At 42.0% G+C, this 17,626-nt stretch overlaps 1 protein-coding gene across 1 annotated transcript in view; it reads right to left on the reverse strand.

Moving 5' to 3' along the window:
- kmt2d (lysine (K)-specific methyltransferase 2D) overlaps positions 1-7,204 on the reverse strand; it is a 130,320-nt gene extending 123,116 nt beyond the window's left edge. Inside the window, exons 1-2 of the mRNA XM_034172406.1 lie at positions 7,052-7,204; positions 4,131-4,213 (exon numbers count right to left, since the gene is read on the reverse strand). Coding sequence (XP_034028297.1) covers positions 4,131-4,179 — 49 coding nt within the window. The 5' untranslated portion in view covers positions 4,180-4,213; positions 7,052-7,204. The remainder of the gene's footprint in view (positions 1-4,130; positions 4,214-7,051) is intronic.
- Between the last annotated feature and the right edge of the window lie 10,422 nt (positions 7,205-17,626).

A 17,626-nucleotide genomic window follows, 5' to 3' on the forward strand; every position in this document is an offset into this window, starting at 1 on the left:
GTTTGAACTTATCTGTATAAAAGACACTTATCCACAGCCTCAAACAGTCAGACTCCAAACTCAGCCATGACCAAGAACAAAGAGCTGTCAAAGGACACCAGGAAGAAAATTGTAGATGTGCACCAGGCTGGGATGAGTGAATCTACAGTAGGCAAGCAGGCTGGTGTGAATAAATCAACTGTGGGAGCAATTGTAAGAAAATGGAAGACATGCAAGACCATTGATAATCTCCCTCAATCTGGGGCTCCACGCAAGATGTCATCCCGTGGGGTCAAAATGATTATGAGAACGCTGTGAGGAAAAATCCCAGAACTACACAGAGGGACCTGATGAATGACCTGCAGAGAGCTGGGACTAAAGTAGCAAAGGCTACACACTACGCAGAGAGGGACTCAAATCGTGCAGTGCCAGACGTGTCCCCCTGCTTAAGCCAGTACATGTCCAGGTCCTTCTGAGGTTTGCCAGAGAGCATATGGATGATCCAGAAGAGGATTGGGAGAATATCATGTTGTCAGATGAAACTAAAATAGAACATTTTGGTAAAAACTCAACTCGTCGTGTTTGAAGGAAGAAGAATGCTGAGTTGCATTCCAAGAACACCATATCTACTGTGAAGCATGGGGGTGGAAACATCATGCTTTGGGGCTGTTTTTCTGCAAAGGGGACAGGACAACTGATCCGTGTTAAGGGAAGAATGAACGGGGCCATGTATCATGAGATTTTAAGTCAAAAACCTCCTTCCATCAGTGAGAGCATTGAAGATGCAATGTGGCTGGGTCTTCCAGCATGACAATGATCCCAAACACACCACTCAAGCAATGAAGGAGTAGCTCTGTAAAAAGCATTTCAAGGTCCTGGAGTGGCCAAGCCAGTCTCCAGACCTCAACCCTATAGAAAATTTGTGGAGGGAGTTGAAAGTCCATTTGCCCAGTGACAGCACCAAAACATCACTGCTCTAGAGGAGATCTGCATGAAGGAATGGGCCAAAATACCAGCTACAGTGTGTGCAAACCTGGTGAAGACTTACAGGAAACGTTTGACCTCTGTCATTGCCAACAAAGATTATGTTACAAAGTATTGAGTTGAACTTTTGTTATTGACCAAATACTTATTTTCCACCATAATTTACAAATAAATTCTTTAAAAATCCTACAATGTGATTTCCTGGATTTTTTTTCTCCTCATTTTGTCTCTCATAGTTGAAGTGTACCTATGATGAAAATTACAGACCTGTCTCATCTTTTTAAGTAGGAGAACTTGCGCAATCAGGGACTGACTAAATACTTTTTTGCCCCACTGTACACAACATAAGTTCACACAGAAAAACGGTGTACTGTTTTGTTTTCGCTGCAATCACCGAAGCAGTCGCGAAAAGTGATTTTGTTGTTGTTGTTCCCAGTGGATAAGGGAAGATGAAGTGAGTGGGAGACAACTGGTAGTTTCTCTTTGCCAGCATAAAAAGGATATGTTTGATAGCAGTCACTGGTTTGACCAATACGCTGAACAATGGGAAAGTCCAAATAACTCAGACAGGACTAAGAAGGAGAATTCTAGATTTACACAAGTTGGGAAGGTCTCTTGGAGCCATTTCAAAACAACTACAGGTTCCAAGATCATCAGTTTAAACAACTTTATAGAAGTAAAAGTTGGTCAGATGTGTCACCACTTTATTCAGGTCTGGAAGAAGACCAAAACTATTACTGTCAAATGAGAGGAAATTGGTTAGAATGTTCTGGAGCAACTCAGGAGCCACCAAGGCTCTGGCACCGCCAAGGCTCAGGCCTATCATGAACTGGAAAATGCTGGAACATCAGCGTCACTGTCCACAATGAAGCAAATTTTACGTCACCATAGAGTGAGAGGGCACCGAGCAAAAAAGAAGGCCATGCTCCAAAATCAACACCTCCAACCTAGACTGAAATTTACAGCTGCCCACATGGACAAGGTTTTACAACCCCAATTCCAATGAAGTTGGGACGTTGTGTGAAATGTAAATAAAAAACATCACCTTTTCTTCTAACAACACTCAATAAGCGTTTGGGAACTGAGGACACTAATTGTGAGCGTCATGATTGGATATAAATGGAGCATTCCCAAAAGTCTCAGTCGTTCACAAGCAAAGATGGGGCGAGGATCACCACTTTGTGAACAACTGCGTGAAAAAAATAGTCCAACACTTTAAGAACAATGTTTCTCGATGCTCAACTGCAAGGAATTTAGGGATTCCATCATCTACAGTCCATAATATAATCAGAAAATTCAGAGAATCTGGAGAACTTTCTACACGTAAGCAGCAAGGCCAAAAACCAACATTGAGTGCCCATGACCTTTGATCCCTCAGGTGGCACTGCATTAAAAACCGACATCATTGTGTAAGGGATCTTACCGCGTGGGCTCAGAACACTTCAGAAAACCACTGTCAGTTAACAGTTCATCACTACATCTACAAGTGCAAGTTAAAACTCTACCATGCAACGCGAAAGCCATACATCAACAACATCCAGAAACGCCGCCGCTTTCTCAGGGCCCGAGCTCATTTGAAATGGACAAACACAAAGTGGAAATGTGTGATGTGGTATGATGAGTCCACGTTTCAAATTGTTTTTGGAAATCATGGACGTCGTGTCCTCCGGACAAAAGAAGAAAAAGACTATCCAGATTGTTACCAGCGCAAAGTTCAAAAGCCAGCATCTGTGATGGTATGGGGTGTGTCTGTGCCCATGGCATGGACAACTTACACATCTGTGATGGCACCATCAATGCTGAAAGGTACATCCAGGTTTTGGAGCAACACATGCTGCCATCAAAGCAACATCTTTTTCAGGGACGTCCATGCTTATTTCAGCAAGACAATGCCAAGCCACATTCTGCACGTGTTACAACAGCGTGGCTTCGTAGTAAAAGAATGTGGGTACTAGACTGGCCTGCCTGCAATCCAGACCTGTCGCCCATTGAAAATGTGTGGCACATTATGAAGCGCAAAATACAGCAACAGAGACCCCGGACTGTTGAACAACTGAAGTCGTACATCAAGCAAGAATGGAAAACAATTCCACCTACAAAGCTTCAACAATTAGTGTCCTCAGTTCCCAAACGCTTATTGAGTGTTGTTAGAAGGAAAGGTGATGTAACACAGTGGTAAACATACCACTGTCCCAGCTTTTTTGAAATGTGTTGCAGGCATCCATTTCAAAATGAGCAAATATCTGCACAAAAACAATAAAGTTTATCAGTTTGAACATTAAATATTTTGTCTTTGTGGTGTATTCAATTGAATATAGGTTGAACAGCATTTGCAAATCATTGTATTCTATTTTTATTTACATTTTACACAATGTCCCAACTTCATTGGAATTGGGGTTGTATGATCAGATGAAACAAAGACTGAGCTATTTGCCCACAATAACAAGAGGTATGTTTGGAGAAGTAAAGGTGAGGCTTTCAAATCTAGGAATCCTGTACAAACTGTCAACCATGGTGGTGGTAGTATCATACTCTGGGGGTGTTTTGCTGCCACTGGTACTGGAGAATTGCATAAAGTGGATAAATAATGAAGAAAGATGATCTACTCCAAATTCTTCAATGTCACCTCAAATCAACAGCTAGATGTTTGAAACTTGGCCATAGGGCAAAGATCCCAAACACTCATGAAAACTGGTTCTGGGTTGGATAAAGCAGGAATTTGGAATGGCCTTCCTAAAGCCCCGACCTCAACTCTATTGAAAATTTGTGTACTATGCTTAAAAGCCGAGTCCGTGCCAGGAAACCAACCAGTTTCAATGAACTCTACCAATGCAGCTTTTCTTACATAAAAGCAGGGGCTTTAAGGACAAAAGGTTGGGACACAATAATACAATAAATATCTGGAAATAAATTACAATTAGCGAATAACAATGGAAACAAAACCGCCACAAGGATCTTAGACAACACTCTTCTGCACACCACTACGTGTAGTTTGTTGAATGTTTTAAATTTACAATCTCTACTTGACTTCAATTGACTTTAAAATATGGTAGAATTAGTTTATAACAATTTGCAGGCACATTGTGACATAAAGCACCTTTCTGCTATTAAGACATTCATAAACAAACTTAGAGCACAGGGAACTGCAATAGGAGATAACACCTTACCTGTTGGTTCAGAGTCATTCTCTTCGCAGTTGGATTTCTGCTCGTCCATCCCCTGTACTTATTTTGACCTCCTTGACAGAGATCTGTAATGTCAAAATGTAAATGGTCACAAACTAGCTAAGAATGAATGAATTTATTCAGCATACAATAGTCCTTGACACAAAAAAAGATTTTACTGTCAGCCCTAATGGCCGAAAGGGTGTAGGGAGAAGCAAAAGCTTATATATACCACCCCTTTTAACATAAATAAACTATATATATATATATATATATATATATACATATATACATACATACATACATACATACATACATACATACATATATATATATATACATACACACACACATACACACATAACAACAAATACAAAAGGAACAAAGCACATTTGAGATAGATCAATGAACAGAAATTTCTCATCACAACAAAATAAATAGTGGACAACACATAATCCAAAAGAAATAATGCCAAATCAGTAAGTTTAGTTGTCCATACTGTAATGAGAGATATTATTTTTATAAAATCTTTTAAAACTGACTAGATATTAAAGCTGATATCAATATTAGGCAAGAACACCGCAATAAAATCATTCCCAACATACAAGACAATCTATGTGCATTTAATATCAACAAGCTTGCTCAACATAAGGCCTTGTATAACTGCTGGCTGAAGTATGTCACAAACCAAAGGAAATTACATATTTGCAATCCACATGAAGATTAGTGTAAAAATAAATTAGCCAAACAGCATTACAACTGATTCATTATGTTAATGATAATCTGTCAACCTTTTTCCCCCCAAATGAAAAAAAAAAATTCTATGTCAGACAATAACAAAGTGAAGTGTCCACAATAATTCCACCAAATCTCAATTAGATGTTTTTATCCAACCAACCATTCCAAAATCCAGTTGATATTCGACTTAAGTTTCCAGTCAGTCACACTATCAGGATGAAAATTAGAACCTATATTTGACAGTTGAAATTGCAATTAATTTTATGTCCATATAAGTCTCTTTTTTATCTCAACAGTTATGTTCCAAGCACCTACTACACAAAACCGAATAGTTTGCCAGCAAGAACTTATTGCTACTGATTAAAAACAAAAATAAACCTTTAAGTTATAGCTTCCTCTGCTACACAAACACACTATCTTCACCACCTATCAAAAACACGGTGGACATTTCAACATCTGCAGCCTTTAATGCAGCCAACAATTATATTTTCACTTTAGTTCACTTCCTCGTATTAATCTGCCTCGGCTTAACACAAATGCACCATGCTGCTCGCAAACTTAAAAAAAATAGCGCCAATGTTGTAACTACCATGTCTTTTAGAAATCGCTTTAACAAAATCAATTGCTTATTTACCCAGAAATGCATACTCCAAAACGATTAAATTATTGTGTGGCAATCACCAAAAGCTGATTTCTAAAACGTTACTTTGCTAAATACAACAACCATTAAACGGGATACACAAAGAAACCACAACTTCCGTGTGTAGCACTTCCTGTTGCAGCCATGCTCCTGTCGTGCAGAAATTTTGTCCGTGATTTGGTTCCGGTCTGAGCCACACCGTTAACAAAAACACTACGGTCTCTGCGTTATTCCGTCCACACACGCGTGCAATAACAGGAAACCAGCTATTTTTCTCTCATCAAAGTTCCTGCATAAAGGCATACATAACAGATTAAAGCCACTCGATTTGTTTTACGCAGCAGCCTCCTCAAACACGATCTCTGCTTAGCTGTGATGTGCTCAAACGACAACAAAAGAGAGCCCAGCATGAAAATTACAAATCCAGCTGAGATTTCTCACATGCAACTAAGGAATTGTGTTGTTACACAAAGAAAACAGCATTCCGCTATCTGCACACATTTTATTGTGTTTTCAAACTACTTTCACAGGTGCAGAATAGAAAGATCTCTCATTTGTAACGGATGAAAACCAACACAGCAGTTTTGTCCACATTATCTCGCTGGCAACTGCAAATCAGTCTCAAGACAAAACTCGAACATTCAAAAGCTAACACTGCTCAACAAACGACATCAAAACATACGTGCTAATAAGAGAACGCAGAATACTTTAAACGACAGAAACTGGATTGCTCTGCTTGACTGAACAGGCGTACCTAATAGTCGTAATAACTGCAAAAAAAAAAAAAATCAAAAACACACCTGACAGGTAAATATCCACTCCCAAGCACAAGCGCTGCACAAGTTATCTGACGTTATATCGCATTTCAGAGAGTTATCACGAGTTATGACTTTATTCTGTTTACTATGAAATGAAGTTGGCAATGTCCTGAGCAAAAGTGTTGACATGACGGCCAAGTGAACGTCCTGTCTAGCTAGGCTAACCGTGAGCTTTAACAAATTAGCATTAATTGTATATGTTATTTTAATCACCTCAGTTTGTAGCATTCATTAGTTCATGCATTGCCGAAAAAAATTATGTTATCGTTAAATGCTATAACACCATCATTTCCATGTGCAAACAGACTTCAAAGGGTCGGTGCAGTTCCAGCAAATAGCCCCGTCCCTGTCAATGGCGACAAACTGCTACAGAAAGGCGAACAGTTACCGATGGTGACGTAGCAGCAAAGTCTTCAGAACAGCAAAACTATGATAAAATGCCACATTTTTAATGCACAACCGCATACACTGACAAAAATGTACAGCAGTCTCGCTATGTACTACAACTTTACCCCAGCCAATGTAGAACATATTTCAACCTCAAGTTAGCACCGATATGAAATAGGTACTTATCCAGCAATTAGACAACTCCCATCATGTAGCAGCTAATAGCTAAACATTTGCGATAGCAGAACTACCACTACCCCGGTCTAAGGTCAGGGTTGGTGCGTTTCCAGGCGTATTTGTAGCCTAAAGTTCCAAGACACCAAGAAGTAAAATAGACTCACCTTAACAAACCAATATCGTCTCCTCATACATCAACCAAATCCAAACAGCCACGTACAGCTTTCCAAAGTGCTGATGGTCGCTTCATTTTATGTAGCGGACTACGGCTGCTGCTCGCCGGCTGGAGGGAGAGAGAGAGTGGGGGAAGTGCAGCGCGACGTCGGCGGAAGGCAGGCTAACTAGCGCTGAGCTGAGCTAAGCTAAGAAGCAACTTGAAGTGGGCAACTCGGAGCGAAAACAGTTTTCAACAGGCCAGAAGGAAGGGAGTTTACAAAACAAATTTATTAACTACTAATTTGAGCTCATCTTTAAAATTATTATGACTATTAGCTTGGATGCTAACAAACTAGCTGGCTTCTGTTGTGTTCTGCAAGTTTGCATAATCCTGAAATCACACCCCCAAAAACGTTGTTGGCGTGCCAGTGAATGATTTCTTTTATTTTACTCTTATATGCAGACACATATTCGACTAGATTGTAGCTTTAAATGTGTGGGGATGTATGTAAAGTGTTTAGCGTCTCTTCGTTTGCGCAAAAGCAGTTAGCCACTGTTAGCGGTGCTTGCTAATAGCAACTACGTCAAAACGAATTGAAGCAAACGGACGGTACAAAATAGCGCCGTATCACCAGAGAGTAAATTGTTTTTAGGATTAAATAGCAACTGTGCATGAACCAGTACGTTTGGCGGAGGCCACTGAAATGTATTTTCAAGGGAAGCCATTTTTTCATGACACTGATTATACAAGCCTCTGTGACTTTCATACATCGTTGTGCTTGTCAGCGGAAGACAGATGGAGACCTACCAGGTTAAAATGTCTTGTTGCAGTTAATCTGATAAATGTGGTGTGGGTTAATGTCCAACATGTCATTGCTGTTTTTTTGGAGATGTATATTGTGCACTTGGTCTGTGTGGATTCCAGTGGATGCCTTGGATTTAACATGGGTTGAAATTAATACACTGTTTTCTGCAAGGGAGATCGCTGTGAAAGTGTTATACCCACTAAGAAAATGATTGAGAAGTACTGGTGTGAAGCTAGACAGTGCCCTGACATTAAAAAAGTAATGGCATAGTAGCAATCTGCAGATGAACCCATAAAGTGGTAAAACCTGTAAACGGGGGATACCACCTCTTGGCTCAAACCTCGTTCTTACCTCCCATCTAGTGTTACCATTGTCAGCTCACACCTGACCTCCAGAGACCGACTCTTAACACCTTTATTTGGATCACTGTGACATTAGTGACCCAGCAAAGGTATGTGAGCCCCTACTTGGCCAAGCGGTCAGTTCCAGAAGCGAAAAGGTCCTGATTCAAGACCACCCCTGCCTATTCTCAGTGTAAGTAAGGGAATCTGGCATTAAACTTGTGCCAATCCACTATGCAGGTCTATATTGGATCTGCTGCGGTAATCCCAAGCGAAAGAGAGAAACTGGATGAACTCAATTTTTACTCCAGTAACTTAGAACTGATTAAGTTTTTCTGGATGAGGAGCACAATGTTTTCAAGGAACTAAAGAAGTCCAGTTGATATGATCTGAATACCATGAGGTGGATGACAGAATCTCCACAGACTTCAACAGATCATACACCTACCTGGATGCTGAAGTGGTCTGGAAGCTATACCTCTATCATACAATCACTTCTTGAGTATGGGAATGTTGTATTTGACCCCATTTACACAAAGGATAAGTTAATCAAGAAAATGCAGAGAAAAGCAACAAATCAGGTTCCAGAACTGAAGGATCTGCCGTATTAAAAATGATTGCAAGACATTAAGACCCCAAGTGTGTCGTATAGGCAGGCGAGGGGTGAAATGATTGAAGTTCTTAAATATCTTCACAACATCTGCAAGACAACAAGCCCACTAGAACACACAGCGACTCATTGAAGTTGAAGATGCAGTATTCAAAACTCAAACCCTATGCACTGGACTATGACTAAAGTTTCTAAACAACTGAACTATTAATGACAAGCTGCTGAAAGGCCTCAGGCCTAGTACACCCTTATTCCATTGGTTGACTGACTGGTCATTTTATTAATATCCAAGTAGTATTTTGATAGGTACGCAACATATGTGCTACACATATTTGTGTACTGCAGCCATTCTTATTATATGTAGGTCCTTCAGTTCTGAAACCTGTTTTTTCCTCATCTGCTGTATTTTCTTGATTAAGTCAGCATTTTTTAGACATGGGGCCCAATACAACATTCCCATAGGTGTTAGTGTACATACAGAGACTGTGCTGACTGTAGTGGTTTGTTCACTTGTGTTTTATTAAGTTTCAACACCAGAGGGGGCAAATTAATGTACAGTTTAGACACGTGTTGCCATAACAAGACCCATTTAGCAGAGAACATGATGTCCATCTTTTGATATTGACTCCGGAACAATGTTCTGAAACATGAGTATTGCAAAGGTTTCAAAAAAAATCTGGAATAGTTTTTTGAGTTTGCCATCAGTAATTTGCCGTACAGGCAGTACAGAGGAAAAGTTATTGTATCATTCCCAGCTATTCTAGTCATTGTTGAATTCCAAATTTATGTTCACATTCTATTGTATATGGCGCTGCTTATTTTCCCATATTTCTTCCTGTGGTAGCTAGCTTAACTTGCTAACTGATGCTGACGTGCAGGCAGATGCAGCGGGTGACACGCACTGACGAGCACACAATATGCCCAGTGTTCAGGCAGTGGCAGACAAATTACAGTATTTGTAATTCACAGCTGTTTGTAATTTTCTATAGTTTTCATCCAGCATACAATAACCATCCAGCAGATAGCAGACACATCTATGGGATATTACACAAGCAAATCAAAGTTGCTTTTCGATTGATCAAAGTTAACCACACCTAGCAACTTCTCATCGTGTGCAGTTATAATTCAGTGGGCTACAAGATAAAAACATTTATCATTTTTTACATTATTGGTTACACAGTCTGGCTGGAATAAATTAACCCACTGATTCACTCACACACCCACTCTTGTACATTTTTGCTGCATAAAGTCGATGCTGTTACCAAACCACGTGACCACTTTCCTGCTTAAAATAACTTACCTTCTACAGATGAGGGTAACTTCTTTTAGCTATTGTTTTGCCTGGGGTTGCCAGAGCAGATTCACTCTGGATACACATAGTTGATTTGGCATGTTTTATGCCAGATCCACCTGTCTGATACAACTCCAGATGTTTAAGGAGAGTGGAGCACTGGTGGCACTGAACTAGGGACCACCAATTGCTGCTAAGTGACTGAATTTCTCTCAGGTAGTGTCATGTGATTTATAAGTGAATAAAGTTGTATTTAATCAGGTTTTTGAGTACTTTTACAATTGATTCAATTCTTTAATAAAATAGAAAAAAATGAGCACATTTTATATTTCTTGTGGAGCATTATAAAGCAGGCAGCTCAGTGGGAAAAGAACCGACCTGCCAATTTTTGGACCTGTTTTTGAATCCCTCTCATGCTACCTGTCTGTGTCACTGGATAAGATGCTTAATCTTCATTTACCCTGTCCAGCCAATTTTAGATGGGTACAGTCCTTGGCTTTGGAACTGACTGGCATCTTGTCTTGTTATCATGGGGAGTTGCAGACTCATCTGCTTAATGCTCCAGATTTCGGAGATAAGCACCGGCACCAATGGCCCTATATGGGACTTTCTTTCTATTGCAATATTCAGATGTACAGTGCATCCAGAAAGTATTCACGGGGCTTTGTTTTTTTGTTGTTGTTTGTTTGTTTGTTTTTCACATTTTGTTATGTTACAGCCTTATTCCAAAATGGAGCAAATTAATTTTTTCCCCTCAAAATTCTGCTCACAACACCCCATAATGACAACATGAAAAAGTTTTTTTTTCTTTTTAATTTTTGCAAATTTATTACAAATTTTAAAAACCAAGAAATCACATGTTCACACCTTCAGTACTTTGCTGATGCACCTTTGGCAGCAGTTACATCCTCAAATCTTCTTGAATATGATGGCACAAACTTTGTGCACCTACATATATTCTCCACTTACTGGGAGTGCATTAAATGTATCAAACTGAAACTAAACTGAATTTAAAACAATATTTTAAATGAAGGTAAAGTAAAGACTAATGGAAAAATACAACATATCTTTGATTTACACCATATTTTAATGCTCTTTTTCTTCCTACCTGGATTCGCTGGCGGGGCGCACCCCAAGGTTGGCAACAGGATCTGGGTGGTTGGCTGTCTGCTCAGAGGAAGATATGGAGGAGGTGTTGAAGGAATGAAGCACTCATCTGGTTCCCAGGGAGATGCTTTTCCCATAAGTAATGTACTCAAGGACTTTGCAACCAGATCCATTACTGCGCCAGAAAACCTCTCACTTCTACCGTTTGAGTCAGCAGTTCATACCAGCAGTGTACCAGTTTCAGACAGATACACACACATGCAACTCTTAAAAGCAATGGCAGATGACTGTGGAGTTTTATGGAGCATAAAGAAAAGAAAAGCAGCATAGTGATGAAGGATTCTAGCTCAGTCAGCAAAAATCTCAAAATTCAGTGATTGTTGATCATTGCAAGCATGGACCTTTGATGAATGCTCCACATTCACTCATCAAGCTCAAGAGGCTTTGAAGGTGGGGACAGTGGCTGATGTCGCTGCTCCTTTCATTGGTCACTTTCACATTGGTCATCATTAAAGTCTTTGAAAGATCACATATTTAAAGTCCAGTCCTGGCAGTCAGAAAACTGCAAAGTATTAAGCCACAAAAAATTGACTTGTAAAATCACAGTGGAATATTAGTCACCATAAACATAAAAAAGGCCTGCTGTTATGTGAATAAATATTAAAATAGAGGGAGAAAACTCTCAGTCATCACTCATCTTCAAGTACTTACTCCAACCGAGGGTCACAGGGGTCTGGAGTCTCCCAGTAGTCATAAGGTGTGAGGTGGGGTACACCCTGGACTGGTCACCAGTCTGTCGTAAGGCCACATATAGACAAACACAGTCACACCCGCACACGCCTACGGACAGTTTAAAATTTACAATTCACTGAACCTACACGTCTTTGGATGTGGGAGGAAGCCGGAGCACCCGGAGGGAACCCACACAAACACGGAGAGAACATGTAAACTCCACACAGAAACGCCACAGGTGGGAATTGATCCCATGAGCTTCTTGCTGTGAGACAACAGTGCTAACCACTAATCCACGGTGGGACAAAAGGCATGATAAAAATAAATGCTATTTTTAAAAGGATGTTCCAAATATGTATGTGTAACTACCCATGAGTTTTCAGGAGAATAAAATAAAAAATAAATATTTTAACCAATTTTCGGAAATATGATTTCAGTATAATCATTTTGATAAACTTGCCATTTTATTCCACTACAGTTATTCATTTGACTTACAACTTTTGTATCATCACAATTCACCTTTTTCCTGGAAAAATACTTTGCCAAAAATACTAGATCATTTTATAAAGTGTGGTGAATTCTTAAATAGATCCTTTTTTCCCTTTTTAAACTGATTTGTTGATTAAATCTTAGAAATGTATCACAAGCTTACTTTTTCAAACAAGATCAACATTATTGGTGCAAAAATTTTAAATATTGTTTCTTATTATATTGTTCTTTCTTAACATTTTTCAAATATTTGTTTTGAAGAAAACCTTAAAGAGACATACATTTAATTAATTAAAGCTTTTAAAATGTTTTTCTTAAACCATTGCTACATTTTTCAATAAATGTGCTTGCTTTTTAATTTTTACTTTAGTAACTGTGACGTTATTGTTGTATTATACCTACACTTGAAAGCATTACATTTTAAATTACGAGGTCTGTTAGAAAACTATCCGACCTTTTTATTTTTTGCAAAAACCATATGGATTTGAATCACGTGTGATTGCATCAGCCAAGCTTGAACCTTCGTGTGCATGCGTGAGTTTTTTCATGCCTGTCGGTTGTGTCATTCGCCTGTGAGCAGGCTTTGAGTGAGCAGTGGTCCACCCCCCTCATCGGATTTTTATTGCGAATAAAATGTCTGAACGATTTGGAGCTTTGCTGCATCAAATTTTTCCAGAAACTGTGAGAGACCTCCAGATGGACACCATTCGGAAAATTCAGATGGCTTTCAGGGACGATTTTATGGGGATTACACAGATTAAGGAGTGCTCCAGCCGGTTTAAAGACTGCCCACAGCGTCTGAGAGCGCCCCCCCCGAGCGCCAATCGACAGGCTGAAACCCCGCTGAAACAACCAGATCATTTCCAAAGTGAAGGCTTTGTTGATCCGGGATGTCGTCTGACTTCCACAGAAATGGCAGAAGACGTCGACATCAGCACTTTTTCGGCACATTCCACTGTTACAGGAGTTTTTGTCATGGAAAGAGAAGCAGAGGGATGTGCCACGGAGCCGCTCATGGCGCGGACAAAAGCACCTCCGTGTTGGTCTCACAGGACGGCTTTCAGATGGCTTTCAGACGGCTTTTGGTGGCTTTTCAGTCGTGTGACTATCTGAGAAATTGTGGATGAGCTGGACATGCCAGAACATGTCCTGTGAGGCTTCATCACGGTGTTGCTTTGCGCCATGCGGCTCCGTCCCGACGCGCAAATTTCTCCGCTCCTCTTTCCATGACAAAAACTCCTGTAACAGTGGAATGTGCCATTCATTTCCAAACTGAACGCTGTGTTGATCCATGGACATCGTCTGACTAGCACAGAAATTGCAGAAGACGTGGACATCAGCACTTTTTCGGCACATTGAGACAGATGTGCAGAGAAATTCACGCATCAGGACGGAGCCGCATGGTGCAAATCAACGCCGTGATGAAGCCTCACAGGACATGTTCTGGCATGTCCAGCTCATCCACAATTTCTCGGATAGTCACACGACTGAAAAGCCACCGAAAGCCGTCTGAAAGCCGTCCTGTAAGACCAACACGGAGGTGCTTTTGTCCGTGCCATGAGCGGCTCCGTGGCGCATCCCTCCGCTTCTCTTCCATGACAAAAACTCCTGTAACAGTGGAATGTGTCGAAAAAGTGCTGATGTCCACGTCTTCTGCCATTTCTGTGGAAGTCAGACGACGTCCCGGATCAACAAAGCTTTCACTTTGGAAATGATCTGGTTGTTTCAGCGGGGTTTCAGCCTGTCGCTCGGCGCTCGGAGTGCACCGCGCTCTCAGACTATGTGGGCGGTCTTTAAACCGGCTGGAGCGCTCCTTAATCTGTAATCCCCATAAAATCGTCCCTGAAAGCCATCTGAATTTTCCGAATGGTGTCCACCTGCAGGTCTCTCACAGTTTCTGGAAAAATTTCATGCAGCAAAGCTCCAAATCGTTCAGACATTTTATTCGCAATAAAAATCCGACGAGAGGGGTGGACCACTGCTCATACAAAGCCTGCTCACAGGCGAATGACGCAACCGACAGGCGTGAAAAAACTCACGCATGCACACGAAGGTTCAAGCTTGGCTGATGCAATCATATGTGATTCAAATCCATATGGTTTTGCAAAAAATAAAAAGGTCGGATAGTTTTCTAACAGACCTCGTAATTCTCACTACAGTAAAAATCAGCCACTGTCCCCGACTTCAGAGTTTGATCATTCATTATGACAAGCGATTGTTGAGCACATGGAGTGAGGTTTAAGTAAGCCCTTATCACAGCTCTGTGCTGGCAGCGAGACAGAGACAGCATTCGTGCACACAAAGCTAGAATGTGTGCTGTTCCACTCTGTGCACTCATACTTCATGCTATCTATGTGTATGGGAAACCGGGGCACAGTGAATCAGTAGCTATATCTGGAAAACTACATATTTGCAGCAGTTATGCCATATTATCATGCATAAAGACATCCCCCTTATAATTTAGTGTTTTGTTTTTGTATACATTAAGGGTAAAACTAAATGGCAAGTGAAGTCAGTTTTTTCCTATCAAAAGTCAATTTTGTGAAGAAAGAGTGAACAAGGGCAGCTTTCTATAGAGATTCCTACAAGTTTGCAAAGGACCTCTTTGTCAAGGAGAAAATCAGGACTCTAAAAGTACCTGTGAGGGAAATAGTGGAGCACCTGAGAAAGACCTGCTTCGACAATCAGAGGCATGTGCCAGTCACCATCCCAGTTGACATGCCACCAATTCAACCACCTGAGCACCAGCTGGACACAAGACCCCCTACATGGAGGGAAGTTGAGACCACAGTAAAACAGGCAAGATCAGCTTCAGCCCCTGGGCCCAACGGCATCCCATATAGGCTCTATAAGTATGCACCGGGCATCTTGAAGTATCTCTGGAGACTGATGAAAATGGCATGGGAAAAATACCGTTATACCGATGGCATGGCGAAAGGCAGGCGGGATTCTGATTCTAAAGAGAAGAATTCCGCAACCATCCACCATTTCTGCCAGATTAGCTTACTGAATGTGGAAGGAAAGATCTTCTTCAGTGTTGTGGCCCAAAGGCACTCAGTGTTCCTACAGAAGAACAACTATGTTGACACCTCAGTGCAGAAGGCAGAGATAAGGGGTTTCTCAGGATGTCTCGAGCATGCAAACATCATTTGGCACCAGGTGCAAACACCCAAGAAGGAAAAGAAAGATCTGCATGTGGTCTTCTTAGACCTGGCCAATGCCTTCGGGTCAGTCCCTCATGGGCTGTTGTGGGCAGCCTTCAACTTTTTCCAGGTCTCAGAGGGCACCACAAGGCTGGTAAAAGCCTATTTCCCGGACATCCAGTTCTGCATTACAATCCAGGATAGTACAAGTGCCTGGCATAATGGCAGGCTGTACCATCTCCCCACTGGCCTTTACCATGGCAATGGAGTTAATTATTCATGCGTCTCGGTGGGTAGTTGGAGACGCCTGAAGAGTGGGATATGCCTTCTTCCTATCAGGGCGTTTATGGACGACATGACATCCATAACATCTACAAAGGCATGCACCAGGCGCCTATTGGACAAACTCCAGGGTAACATCAGATGGGCACGAATGGAGATTAAACCAAACAAATCCTGCGGTATCTCCATCATTAAAGGCCAGCTCACAAATGAGAGGTTCCATATCAATGAGGAGCTGATACCAACAATCCTGGAGGAAACCCATCAAAAGACTTGGGCGTTGGTATAATGCAGAGCTCAAAGACTCCAACCAGGTGGAATAACTCAGGTGAGATACCATCAGTGGCCTCAAGCAAATAAACAGCACTGCTCTCCCTGGGAAGCTGAAGTGCTCTGGTGTATTCAGTTTGAGCTGCTGCCATGCCTCATGTGGCCAATTTGCATTTATGAGGTCACCCTATCCCATGCAAACCGGCTGGAGAGATTTTTAAATACACAGGTGAGGAAGTGGCTTGGCCTACCCAGATGTCTCAGCAGCATAGGACTGTACGGTAATGGAGCCCTCTCTCTTCCAATCTCAAGCCTAGTGGAGGAGTACAAATGCTTTAAAGCAAGGATGGAAATGACCCTCACAGAATCATGGGATCCCTTTGTCAGAGGTGCTGCTCCCACCTTAGCGATAGGGAGGAAGTGGAGGCCAGGTGCAGCAGTGGCACAGGCAAAAATTGCACTGAGGCATCCAGATATAGTGGGCCGAGTCCAAACTGGCAGAGGGGGCTTAGGCTTGGGAGAAACAACACCCGCGTGGCAGAACTCTACTCCAGTGGAACGCTGGCTCCTGGTGATAGAGGAGGTGCACCACCAGGAGGATGCGGACAGGTGTGTGAGGCCTGCTGTGTCCCAGGCCAAGCAAGGCTACTGGATGAAGTGGGATAGTGTGGAGAGAAGGAAAATCACCTGGAGCGAGCTGTGGAACATGGAGTCCAATATGCTTAGCTTTACCATCAGAGCCGCATATGATGTCCTGCCCTCCCCAACTGACTTACATCTCTGGTTTGGAGAAGATCTGGCCTGTCTCCAGTGTGCTGCCCCAGCCACTCTTAAACACATCCCGGTGGGTTGCAAGACTAGTCTTACTCAAGGCAGATACACGTGGGCCACAACCAAGTGTTGAAGTGCTTGGCAACTGCACTGGAGGTTAAGAGGGTAACCACCAATTCCATGCCCTTAGAAACCAAAACTGCCTCCTGGCATCTAACATCCTTCGTCCGGGAGGGGGAGAAGCAGCCAGCTAAATGAGCGTCTCCAGTCTCATGCCCACTGAATGCAGCCTGGGACTGGGAAATGCAGGTGGATCTGACTCAGAAACTTACCTTCCCACCAGAAATTGCAGCAACCACCCTGCGGCCAGACCTGGTCCTTTGGTCTAAATCCTCCCGATGTGTCTTCATCGTGGAGTTGACAGTCCCATGGGAGGAAGCTGTTGATGAGGCATTCAAAAGGAAAAGGCTACGATATGCAAATCTGGCAGCTGATGCAGAGGACCTGGGCTGGAAAGTGTTCTTGTGCCTAGTGGAGGTGGGCTGCAGAGGCTTCGTACCTAGCTCCACCACAAGATTAGTGAAGGAGATTGGAGTCAGAGGGCAGGCTCAGCGGAAGACTATCAAGGAGCTCTCAGCTGCTGCTGTAAGAAGCAGCCATTGGTTGTGGCTGAAGAGAAAGGAGACACTATGGGCCATGCATGGAGCCTCCAGTATGATACACACCCAGGTTTGATCAGCC

The sequence above is a fragment of the Thalassophryne amazonica genome, chromosome 6 (genome assembly GCF_902500255.1).
Source record: "Thalassophryne amazonica chromosome 6, fThaAma1.1, whole genome shotgun sequence".
Taxonomy (NCBI): domain Eukaryota; kingdom Metazoa; phylum Chordata; class Actinopteri; order Batrachoidiformes; family Batrachoididae; genus Thalassophryne; species Thalassophryne amazonica.